Source organism: Plecotus auritus, assembly GCF_963455305.1.
Source record: "Plecotus auritus genome assembly, chromosome: 1".
Classification (NCBI taxonomy): domain Eukaryota; kingdom Metazoa; phylum Chordata; class Mammalia; order Chiroptera; family Vespertilionidae; genus Plecotus; species Plecotus auritus.
This window is the reverse complement of record NC_137770.1, coordinates 42,108,182-42,121,036: the sequence shown is the minus strand read 5'-3', so window position 1 is coordinate 42,121,036 and position 12,855 is coordinate 42,108,182. Positions and strand designations below refer to the sequence as shown.

Sequence of the window (12,855 nt, the reverse complement as noted above, 5' to 3'; positions counted from 1 at the left end):
GTCTTCCTTTTTTGATCTCTAATTCATTTAATCCTCACAATAACTCCAGATGCTGGCATTACTCCTACTCTCATTTTACAGGTGTAATACATTATGATCCTGTTTCCTTTCTTTTACAACTTTTTGTTTTTCCTGGGGTTAAGAATCTTCTCTCGGGGGCTGGGGGCATGAATGGGAGATGGGGGGTAATGGGGGAATATGGACACATATGTAATACCTTAATCAATAAAAAAATTTTAAAAAGTTGAAAAATAAAAAAATAAATAAAAAAAGAATCCTCTCTGTTTAAGCCTTTTTTTCTTGAACAAATTTTCCCAAGATTCCAAACCTCCTGCCTAAAAAGCATAAGACTGGCTGACATTGCTCTGGGACCCAAGTATAAAAAATGAACTGGCCCTGACTGGTTTGGCTCAGTGGATAGAGCAGGGGTGGGCAAACTTTTTGACTCAAGGGCCACAATGGGTTCTTAAACTGGACCGGAGGGCCGGAACAAAAACATGGATGGAGTGTTTGTGTGAACTAATATAAATTCAAAGTAAAGGAGTGGAGGGGAGAGCAAGAGAACCCTCCGCTCTTTAGGCTCCGCAGGCCGGATAGAACAGCCGAACGGGCCGGATCCGGCCCGCGGGCCGTAGTTTGCCCATGGCTGGGATAGAGCATCGGCCTGCGGACTGAGGGGTCCCAGGTTCGATTCTGGTCAAGGGCATGCATCTTGGTTGCGGGCACACCCCCAGTGGGGGGTGTGCAGGAGGCAGTTGATCAATGTTTCTCTCTCATCGATGTTTCTAACTCTCTATCCCTCTCCCTTCCTCTCTGTAAAATATCAATAAAATATATATTAAAAAAATGAACTGGAAATTTCAACATATACACGTTTACTTAATCCCTTTCAGTACATTATTCCCTCTTCACCCAATGTCACAAAACTGGTAAGTATGCCTAGACCAAAGACCTTTTCTCTTTTTTTAAAAAGATAAGATCAGTAATCTTTTTATTATTACTATTATTATTATTATCAACTAGATTCAGTGCACAAATTCGTGCAAGGGTGGGGTCCGGCAGGCCTGCCCTAATTGGGCTGGGCCAGCTGGGGGGAGGGGATGTGCGTGGTTGGCCAGCCGGCCCTGCCCCTTAGTCGAACTCCCAGTCAAACTCCTGGTCGAGGGGACAATTTGCATATTAGCCTTTTATTATATAGGACTTGAGGGACATCAATTTGTTGTTCCACTTGTTTATGCATTCCTTGGTTGATTCTTGTATGTACCCTGACTGGGGATCAAACCCGTAACCTTGGCATATTGGGATGATGCTCTAACTCAGGGGTCCTCAAACTTTTTAAACAGGGGGCCAGTTCACTGTCCCTCAGACCGCTGGAGGGCCGGACTATAGTTTAAAAAAAAACTATGAACAAATTCCTATGCGGGCCCGGGATGAGTCGGCTGCTAAGCAGGACAGGCAGTGGAACCCGGAGGGCCGGATAAATGTCCTCGGCGGGCCGCATGTGGCCCGCGGGCCGTAGTTTGAGGACCCCTGCTCTAACTAAATGTGCTATCTGTTCAGGGCAACTTTCTCTATTTTACCTTTACTAAAAAATAAATCTCTGGCATTCTACCAGAATATGTATGGGGATGAGGGAGGGGAGTTATCCAGGCTGTACACACTGATATTGAGACTGGATGGATCTACTTGCTTACGTTTTCGGCCCTACTTTTAGAAGTACCTAGTGCTATGAAATTCTCAATCCTTGAGGAGTCATCTAGGCAAGCTGAACTAGACCTGTTTTCCTCAACTGACACCTTCGAATTCAACTTTTTGAAAAGGTAAAGGTAGTCTCCAGTGATGATTCTACTTTCCAGCTTCCAAAATACTGTTACCATCTTCACTTCAACTGCCTTTATGTTATGGGATTGTGCATTTTTAAAAATTTCTGTAGTTTTAATGGGGGTTTGAGGTATCAGGTATCTGAGCAGAAATAAACGTATGTATAAAGTCTACAATCTTCAACTGGAAGACCAAGACTTGAAATATGAATGGGTATATCTGCCAGGCAGGAAGAATAATGAACAAAAGCAAGGAGGTATAAAACAAGGTGGACTGATTTGCTTTTTCCTTTCTCTCTCTCTCTCTCTTTTTTTTTTAATACAGTTTATTGATTTTTTTACAGAGAGGAAGGGAGAGGAATAGAGAGTTAGAAACATCGATGAGAAGGAAACATCAATCAGCTACCTCCTGCACACCTCCAACAGGGGATGTGCATGCAACCAAGGTACATGCCCTTGACCGGAATCGAACCTGGGACCTTTCAGTCCGCAGGCTGACGCTCTATCCACTGAGCCAAACCAGTTAGAGCTCTCTCTTTTTTTTGTTTTATTTATTTTTCAAGGTGGACTGTTTAGAGCAAGCCTTCAATAGGGCTTCATGGCTAAGCATAAGAGGTATATGGGGAACTATGAAAGTTAAGGCTAATTCAGAGCAGAAAAAGTTGATAGCCTAAAACTAAGTTACAATTATTAACCTAATTTTTATCTATGAAACATTTACAAGCATACATCATTTTATTATGCTTCACAGATAATGCATTTTTTACAAATTGAAGGTAAATACCCTCCATTAGCAAAAACATTACAACACACTGAAGGCTCAAAAGATGATTAACAATTTTTAGCAAGTAAGTATTTAACTAACAATCCCAAAAATACCTAGATAGGAAAACAATATTTCACAAAGGTATTTCTTAGAAAGTCAAGGGATATTAATAGGCACTATATGAAGGGAAAAAAACAGCTTCTTTGTAAAATATATTTGGAAAACATTAGGTTAAACAAATTTAAACAGTTTTCTTTATTACAGAATAATTACTGAGTATCTAATATAGTTACATGAATTATAATTTTCCAAGAAAGTAATGTAGTTTGTGATGCTTTCCAAATCCATATAACCACAGAAAGATGTTCAAGAAACTGTTCTACCATTTACTTATTACCTTACTGCTTGATATCTTTCCATTGGGGTTACAAACATTCTCCAGGAGCCCTAGATTTCCTTCTGCATCAGTATAAGCTATTCGACCACAAGTAGGATGCCAGGCCAGGCCACAAATTGCATAACCTTTCTCATGTTTCACCCTAAAAATTAAAAAGTAAGTTCTTAAGGCACTGTCAAAAAATATATAAACTATACATTTCTTTAGGTAAATTTTAGTTAGAAAAGGTTAAATGGTAATAATTATATATGATGCCGATAGGTACTTGAATCATCAGGGGGATCAGTTTGTAAATAAATTATAATTGTCTAAAAACTATGCTATAAACCTAAAGCTAATATAAAATAATACTGAATGACAACTATAATTTAAAAATATTTAAAAAATAAAATGGTCAAATAAAACAATCAATAAGTATTTATTGATTTTAGAGAGAAATATCAATTTGTTGTTCCAATTATTTTGGCATTCACTGGTTGATTCTTGTAGGTATCCTAACTAGAGAACAAACCCACAATCTTGGGGTACTGTGATGATACTCTCTAACCAACTGAACTACTCGGCCAGGGCCAAAACAATAAATAAATAATAATAATAATAAAAGCGTAATATGCAAATCAACCAAACAGCTGAACAGCTGAACAACCGTCCGGATGACCACGCTATGACACCCTCTGGCACCAGGCCAGCCAAGAGGGCCCGGCCATCGCCCCATGATTGCCCCGCAGAGGGAGGCCCAGGCCACCGGCCAGCAGGACACTCAAGCGGGGGGCTCCACAATTGCCCCAAAGAGGGAGGCCCAGGCTATCCCGCAGCGGCTGGTGGGCGGGGCCTCCCTCTGCGGGGGCGGTCCATCACGGAGCCCTGGCTGGGTGGGCAGGGCCTACCTCTCTGGGGCGATCGATCACGGGGTTCCCGGACTGTGAGAGGGCGCAGGCCGAGCTGAGGGACCCTCCCCGCCCCGCCCCCCCGAGTGCATGAATTTTATGCACCGGGCCTCTAGTCAATAAATAAAAAGGTTAAATGACTTTAGACACACTAGTAGGTTTTTGTTTGCATTTTGACAATCTAATAATTACAAATTTGAAATGTTTCATAAGACAAACAAAAGCATAATTAAAATAAGCAATAAAGAGAAAAAAGATACATTGAATCATACCTTTCCATGCAATCTTTGGTTTCCACATTCCAAACTATAATTGAACCATTAATACTCCCTGCAGCTAAATATTGCCCACAAGGAGACCAGGTTACTATACTGAGGGTCTATAAAGAAAAAACAATAAATGACAATTTTGTATAATTTGAAACTAAACACTTACCTTACCAAATTCAAATTTTTATAACCCTTATTCAATATATTCCAGGTAACTTCTAATTAGGTCTGAAAACAAAGCTTGCTTACTTCTTTCTTTTTCAATAAATTTCAACTACTACAAGCAGCTATTAATTTGTCATGAGAAAATTATACTGGCACAATTTTAAAAGCAAAATCTAAAAAAAAAATGTTGTTATCTTGGAAAGAGATTTAACACAAGGTATCCTGTTAGCAGTCACTATCAAAATAAAGAGAAGTAGTCAGTGAAGTGAATCTTAGTAAGCCATTGCTCAACTGCTGGGCCTCTGTTTCCTCAACTGCAAAATGGGTGCATGAGAGTGAAAGTGAGAGAGAATACAGACCAAAAACTTTTCCTGCTCTAAAATTGTAGAGTCTATGATCATAAGTCTCAGTAAAACTCATTTAAAAATAAAGGCCAAATACTGCTAACATGAGAATAACTTCTTCTAATACTATGTTAGGGTTAAATTTGACTTCTTATAAATTAAAAGATTTTATCAAGTCTCACAAAGAAAAACTGTCTAGTTATTGGCTAAATGAACAAAGGCTGAGGGGAAGAAGATGGACACATACACAACAGATTGGAATTCTCCATTTCTAACAATGTTTAACTGCAACTGTATTTAGGCAAAGTATGCATTAAACATTCCCTTTAGCCTATTCAAAGTGTCACTTACAAAACGTACCTGAGAGATGAAATTATCTGAAAGATCAAATTGATTATTCCAAGTTTCTCTTCTATATAGCTTAACAGATTTTTCCACAGGAACTGCTAGCAACTATTAGAAAAGATAAACCGATTAAACAAAAGTTTACATTAAATTCAATTGAAAGAGAAAAAAGGCAGAAAATTCATCCCAAGCTTACAAAACATAAGGGCAAATTTGTATTTTAATTGGCAACTAACAAAACTCAGAAAATTACTTAAAATTTTGATAAGCAAAGAATGAGTGATGGTGACTCCACTGCTTACAATGAAAAACAGAATGCTTGTTACTATGTTTTTAATACTACTTTTTAAGACATCTAAGCCCTTTGGATCCAAAAATTCATCTCATTTACTAGAAGAAAAGAAATAGTCAGAATACTTGAAAATCTTAAGAAAAGGAAATGTATCTTCCTATATATTCTTCCAAAGAAACAGACTAGAAAAAATTTAAAATGGTATACTCTTCATATTACTTTTGACCTTTGACTATATCGTATGTGAAAACCAGACTATCAATATAGCTTCATTTTGTATTCTTTTTTTTTTTAATTTTTTTTAAAAAATATATTTTATTGATTTTTTACAGAGAGGAAAGGGAGAGGATAGATAGCTAGAAACATCGATGAGAGAGATACATCGATCAGCTGCCTCCTGCACACCCCCCACTGGGGATGTGCCCGCAACCAAGGTACATGCCCTTGACCGGAATCGAACCCGGGACCCTTCAGTCCACAGGCCGACGCTCTATCCACTGAGCCAAACCGGTTCCGGCTTCATTTTGTATTCTTTAGTATGAAAGGTTACATATACCAGGTGTACCAGTTAATAATGCGGATTTTTTTCAATAGATGGAGTTATATATATGTTGATATATATGCAATTTGATATGTATGCTATTATGTTGTATTGACAGCAAGCTTCAAAACTTCTTATGTCAAATTTGCTGAAAATGTTAACATCATGGATATTTTTACGTTTGAAAATGTCAAATTTCATGCCAAAAAAAAAGCACTTGCGGGAAGTTTTAATTCATTATTTTGAAGAAAAGTGCTGCTGAAAGTTATTGTATACTTCGGGAAGTTTATGGTGAACATGCTCCATCTCAAGATACTTGTGAACACTGGTTTAAACACTTTAAAAGTGATGATTTCGATGTGAAAGACAAAGAACATCCAGGTCAACCGAAAAAGTTTGAAGACCAACAATTACAAGCACTATTGGATGAAGATGCGTGTCAAACTCAAAAACAACTTGCAGAAAGATTAAACGTTGCTCAGCAAACCATTTCCGATCACTTACAAGCAATGGGAAAGATTTTAAAGGAAGGAAAATGGGTGCCACATCAACTGAACGAAAGACAAATGGAAAACCAAAAAGTCATCAGTAAAATGTTGCTTCAATGGCACGAAATAAAGTCTTTTTTGCATCAAATTGTGACTGGCGATGAAAAGTGGCCTTATTTTGAGAATCCCAAATGCACAAAATCATGGGTTGATCCAGGTCAACCATCAAAATCGACTGCAAGGCCAAATGGCTTCGGAAAGAAGACAATGCTCTGCGTTTGGTGGGATCAGGAAAGTGTGGTGTATTATGAGCTTCTAAAACCAGGTGAAACCATTAATACTGATCGATACCGACAACAAATAATCAATTTGAATCACGCTTTGATCATAAAACGACCAGAATGGGCCAGAAGACACGGCAAAGTAATTTTGCTTCATGATAACGCACCATCACACACTTCAAAACCAGTTAAAGACACGTTAACAGATCTTGCCTGGGAAGTATTAATACACCCCTTATATTCACCAGACCTTGCTCCTTCAGATTACCACTTGTTCCAATTGATGGCACACGCACTTTCTGAGCAGCACTTCAAAACATATGAAGAAGTGGAAAATTGGGTCTTTTAATGGTTTGCCTCAAAACAAGGAAAGTTCTACTGGGACGGTATCCACAAATTACCTGAAAGATGGGGGAAATGTGTAGCTAGCGATGGACATTACTTTGAATAAAGCACTTCTGATGTTTCTCTTGAAATGATCGTGTTTTCTTTGATTACAAAATCCGCATTATTAACTGATACACCTGGTATTTTCACATTACAAAAGCTGTCTGTATATCTTTTTCTATATACTATCTGCTCATGTCCTTGTCCATCTTGTTTTTTTTTTGAAGACCTAATTAGCTTTATTAAGTGATTCATAAATCTAATGAATTAGTCAGCATCCCATTTAGCAACTAGAAGGGTATTCCCACATCCTTCTATTTGGATCCTATTGATTTATAAGAACTCTTTATATATTAACTAGAGGCCCAGTGCACGAATTCATGCATGGGTGGGGTCCTGCTGGCCCAGCCCCAATTGGGGTGGATCTGGGTCAGGCCTGTTGGGAGGAGGAGACAATAGGAGGTTGGCCAACTGGCCCGCCCCAATCAGGACCTATCAGGGCCAGGCCGGCTAGGGCAGTGGTTGGCAAACGTGCAGCTCGCGAGCCGCGGTTTGCAGCTCTGTTGACTAATGAGTCTGCCGACCACTGGGATAGGGACTTAATCACCAGGAAGAACAACCACCTGTAATTATTGGAATCGGGAGTCTAGGTCAGTGGTCGGCAAACTCATTAGTCAACAGAGCGGCAAACCGTGGCTTGCGAGCCGCAGTTTGCCAACCACTGAGCTAGGGGGAGGGGCTGTGGGCAATTGGCCAGCAGGCCCCACCCCTGATTGCAGTGGGGGGGTTGACCGGGGGTGGGACCAGCCATAGGGAGGGGCTATGGGCCATGGGATGGCCGGCCCAGCCCCAAAATGGGGGGGGCCAATTGGGGGTCAGTGGCCTAGGGAGGGGCCATGGGAGGTTGGCTGGCCAGTCTCACCCCAATTGGTGTGTGGGGGGGGCGATTGCGTGTGGAGCTGGCTGGGGGGAGGGGCTGTAGGCCAATCAGGGTGGTGGGGGGCCCATTGGGGGCAGGGCCAGCCAGGGGGAGAGGCTGCAGGAGGTTGGCCAGCTGTTTCCGCGCCCTACTGGGGTATGCAGGGGTGATCAGGGGTGGAGCCAGCAGGGAGGAGGGGCTACAGGCCAATCAGGGTGGTGGGGGTCCATTGGGGGTGGGCCCAGCCAGGAGGAGGGGCTGCAGGAGGTTGGCCACCCAGCCCCACCACCTATTGGGGTAAAGGAGGGGGCAATCAGGGGCAGAGCAGGCGGGGGGGGGGGGGGGGGGGGATGGTGGGAAGGGGCTGTGGGCCCATCGGGGTGGGAGAGGCCAATCAGGGGTGGGGCCAGCTGGGGGGAGGGGCCTTGGGAGGTTGGCCAGCCGGCCCCACACTCTGATCAGGCCGGTTCGCTGGCCGCAGTGGGCATCAATAGCAACTGGTTGTTCTGATTGTTACTGCATTCTGGTCCCTGGCTTTTTATATATATAGATGAAGTTAGCTCTGTCATATTGTTTTAAACTTCCCAGTTTATCGTTTGTCCTTTGGCTCTGAAATATTTTTTATCATACAAAAATATTTACTTTTTATATTAAATTTGTTAATCATCTTTTCTGGAAAATTTCACACATACAGAAAAGTTGAAAGAATAAAGCAGATTCATCATATGGTAGGACGTCTCCAAGATGGTCATCCTCAATGGTTTTCACCTCCTGGTATTTATGCCCTTTGCCAATACAGTCACTAAATCTCCTTTTCTCCACCTTTACCATACACTAAATTTCCATATATATTGGATCCATTTCTCTGTTTAATAGGTATCTGTCTAGTCATTCAGTAGCAAACTTTTAACTCCTATAGCATCATAATGTTATATCTGACTGGGTTAGACTCCACCATTTTTCTTTTTTAAGACTTTAGTTTTCCATATGGATTTTAGAATCAGCACTATCTGATTTCCCCAAAAATCTTACTGATATTTTAAATTTTAATGTTGTCCAAACTGTAGAATAATTTAGGGAAGAATTAAATCTTTATTTATATAAAAAATTTCCTTTCTAAGACTAGGATATATTTTTCTATTTAACAAGTCTTGAGTCCTCTTGCTATTATGTTAAAGTTCTTTACATAGATCGTCATATTTCTTACAAAATTATACCTAGTTATTTTATCTTTTTTGATACAAAAATTTTTTGAAAATAAGTTTTATTTTTGCCCACTGTATTTTCTAAATGGCTATTGTTTATATATAGGATTGTTATTGGTCTGTGTTTTTTTTTTTTTTTAATGTTTTTATTGATTTTACATAGAGAGGAAGGAAGAGGGAGAGATAGAAAAATCGATGAGGGACATCAATCACTGTCTCCTGTATGCCCTCAACTAGGGATCAAGCCTGCAACCTGGGCATGTGCCCTGACCAGGAATCGAACTAGTGACCTCTTGGTTCATGGGTCAATGCTCAACCAATGAGCCACAATGGCCGAGCCGTTACTGTTTTTGAATATTAATTTTGCTTACAGCTCCCTTACTCAATTTTCCCAGTTCATTTTCTTGGAATTTCCTTATATGCAAGCACTTCATTTGCAGATGAGCATTCTCCTTCCTCCATCCAAACCCTCTCATAGCTTTCTAGTGTCTAACTCAGGGGTGGGCAAACTTTTTGACTCGAGGGCCACAACGGGTTCTTAAACTGGACCGGAGGGCCGGAACAAAAGCATGGATGGAGGGTTTGTGTGAACTAATATAAATTCAAAGTAAAGGAGTGGAGGGGAGAGCAAGAGAACCGGATAGAACAGCCGGATCCAGCCCGAGGGCCGTAGTTTGCCCAAGGCTGGTCTAACTGTATCTGCTAGTACATCTTCAAAATGTTAAGTACTGGTGGTAAGAGTGGATGTAATAAGAATGTCTCCATTAAACATGGATGTAAAGAATATAGAAGTAATTCATTCATGCAAAATGTACTCTTTAAAAAGATTCTTTAAAAAGCTGAAATGTTTCTCAAAGCATTTCAATATTAATTAGTTGGCCTGGGGCTCAAAAATTTATAATCCAAATAAAATAGTTACGATTTAAAAACTATTCTCACATTCAAACTTGTTAAGAACTGAAACAAAAAATTTTTAAAAGGTTGAAAATTAGAGTCACTTACCTTCCCACTTTTTGGCTGCCAAGCAAGTCTGCAGATTGATTTTGCATTTATCTCATCATTCACCTTTTGTAGCAGTGGCCAACTAATAGCACATGTCTAATCAAAAAAAAAAAAATTACTTCCCTTTATAAAAATTCTCCCCAAAAGATATGCAGAACTGATTATTTAATAGGTGGATTCTTCAAATTGATATGTAGCTCACAAAAAAAAGGCAAGTTAATTCACTTTCATCTAATTATGACAATGTTTGATTTATCTAAATTACTTTGTCTTTCAGAGGTATAAAGTGCTCAAGTTTTAAGTAATTAGATTAAAAGAAGAAACATTTCCTATGTAAAATAAGTAAACTATACTCATTGAATAAACATACATACACACACACACAAAAAAAAACAAAACCAATTACATTAAAATTTTAAAGTATCTATAAAAATAAACTTCATAGATCAGGAAGAATAAATTGTCTCCTCTGCCAATCTGGAGAGGACTTTCTTCATACCTCCTTTAGAATTTTTGTCAAGAACAAACAAACAAAAACACAAGCAAAAAGTAAAAATAAATAAAAAATCTTTTATCAGATTGGGTTCGAATAGTTGTTATGTGAATCCAAATTAAGTGTGGCCCATGCTTTATTTTATTTTTGTATCTCAATATCTAGATCCCAACAGATGGCAGTTAGTTTGTATATAATTTATAATGACTGAATTTCCCTTATTGATTTATAAAACCTAAAAATGAAATTTTCCTGTAATTGAGTAAAAAAGCAATTAGTCTTCAACATACTTTTCCATTAGATTATTATGGAATTTGATCATAAAAACAGTTATTAATGCTACTCAAAAGAAACAAACTGTAAAGAAAAAGAATTATTAATTTGACCAAATATCTATATATATATAATTTATATATAAGAGAAAGACGCAAATTATCTGGGACGCTGTCACATCACAACCATTCACAGGGTGGGCGGGGCTGAGGGGCCACGGGGCGGGACTCTGGGTCTAGCGCAATTTCATCCTGCCCATGCAGACTCCCCCGAGGCCCTGCAGCCAAATCCCAATGCCAACCTGGGGTTTACTAAACTTTACTGGAGCTGCTCCCCACACCCCCACCCCCTGCCCTAGTTCTGCGCTGCCCGCAGCAGGGTGCCCCGGCAGCCTTCTGACAGGTGGGCAGCAGGGGAGAGCCAAGTGGGGCGGGGGCTGCAGGGAGCCACAGAGGGGCAGGGCGGCTGGAGCCAAGTTCCCGGGGGTCTGAGGAGAGCGCCTGACAGAAGCCTGGACTGCAAAGAAGGAAGAGGAAGCAGCCACAGGGAGCTCTTCCAATCCCCCTGCACGGACACCGTACCCCAAGAGGGATAGGGAGGTTAACCGGACGGGAAGAAGACCCAGTCTTGGGGGTAGCTGCAGCCCGCACCTCCAACTCCCAATCTCTTCCCCCGTCAGGGTGAACCAAAACGATAGCACGCTGGCGATGACCCGTCAGTGTCCCTGAGGCACCCGGGGCCTGCAGCCTGCCACTGCCGGGCCCCCTCTGCTGGGGCTGGGAACGCCTCTCCTCCCTACAACTCCAGACCCTGGTGGAGGCAGGCCTGAGCAGCCCCCCAGGGTCAGACCCATCCCCCACCCCCCTGACAGCAGTGGTGCCTTCTCCGCAACGGAAGTGCACTGAACCTCATCAGGGGCGCAGCTAAACCCAGCCTTCTAGCCTGCCTGGCCACGCCCTGGCCCAGCCCCAGCCCTGCTCCAAGAGATTGGAGCCCCGCCCTGAGCAGGTACAGCTGCGAAACAGCCACATACAATTTAAAGAATGGCACCAAGCGGGGAGGTTTGACAGTTACTAGTGCCCTCCTAGTGCCCCCTACCCCCGCGCCAGCGCCTCCAGGCCTCCAGGGACAACCACCGCTACAAGGCTGCTGGCCAGAACCCGCCCCTCTGAGGCCTGAGGAACCCTCTGCAAACCTTTGATAGCTACAGTCCCAGGAAACAATCATGCCCTCCTCCCCTAATCAGCACCTGCTACCTTCAAGGGTACCTGTGGACTTATTAACAATCCCTTCCTGTTTAGACATCACTTACTTGAAGAAACATTTCTAGGTTTATTAGTCAGAACCTCCTCATGACAACCCAGTGAGGTAGGCGGAGAAGAGATTACAATTCCCATGGTATATGCGTATGTATTCAGAAATGAAGCTCAGAGAGGAAAAGTGTCAAGCTCAGTGGTTCCCAAGGTGCAGCACACGCCCCACTGGGGGGCAATTTGATTTTAAGCGGGGGCAATTCAAGCATGAGTTAACAGTGAATTTTTTGCATTTCATATGGTTCTAGGGGGCCTCATCTATAGCATATCCTATATAACAAAAGGCTAATATACAAATGACCGAATGGTAGACTGACCGGTCACTATGATGCGCACTGACCACCAGGGGGCAGACACTCAATGCAAGAGCTGCCCCTGGTGGTCAGTGTGCTCCCACAGGGGGAGTGCCGCTCAGCCAGAAGCCAGGCTCATGGGTGGCAAGCACAGCGGCAGTGGTGGGAGCCTCTCCAGCCTCCGTGGCAATGCTAAGGATGTCCGCCTGACGGGTTAGGCCCACTAAGCCGTCAGTTGGACATCCCCCCAGGGCTCCTGGACTGCGAGAGGGCACAGGCCAGGCTGAGGAACCCCCCCACAAGTGCACGAATATCATGCACCAGGCCTCTAGTAATATATAACACTCAATATATTACAGAAATGGGCAAAAGTTT

At 41.9% G+C, this 12,855-nt stretch overlaps 1 protein-coding gene across 1 annotated transcript in view; it reads right to left on the bottom strand.

The window, feature by feature from the left end:
* WDHD1 (WD repeat and HMG-box DNA binding protein 1) overlaps nucleotides 1-12,855 on the bottom strand; it is a 64,487-nt gene that overhangs the window by 37,274 nt on the left and 14,358 nt on the right. The window contains exons 7-10 of the mRNA XM_080643230.1: nucleotides 10,109-10,204; nucleotides 5,009-5,101; nucleotides 4,143-4,249; nucleotides 2,984-3,125 (exon numbers count right to left, since the gene is read on the bottom strand). Coding sequence (XP_080499356.1) covers nucleotides 2,984-3,125; nucleotides 4,143-4,249; nucleotides 5,009-5,101; nucleotides 10,109-10,204 — 438 coding nt within the window. The remainder of the gene's footprint in view (nucleotides 1-2,983; nucleotides 3,126-4,142; nucleotides 4,250-5,008; nucleotides 5,102-10,108; nucleotides 10,205-12,855) is intronic.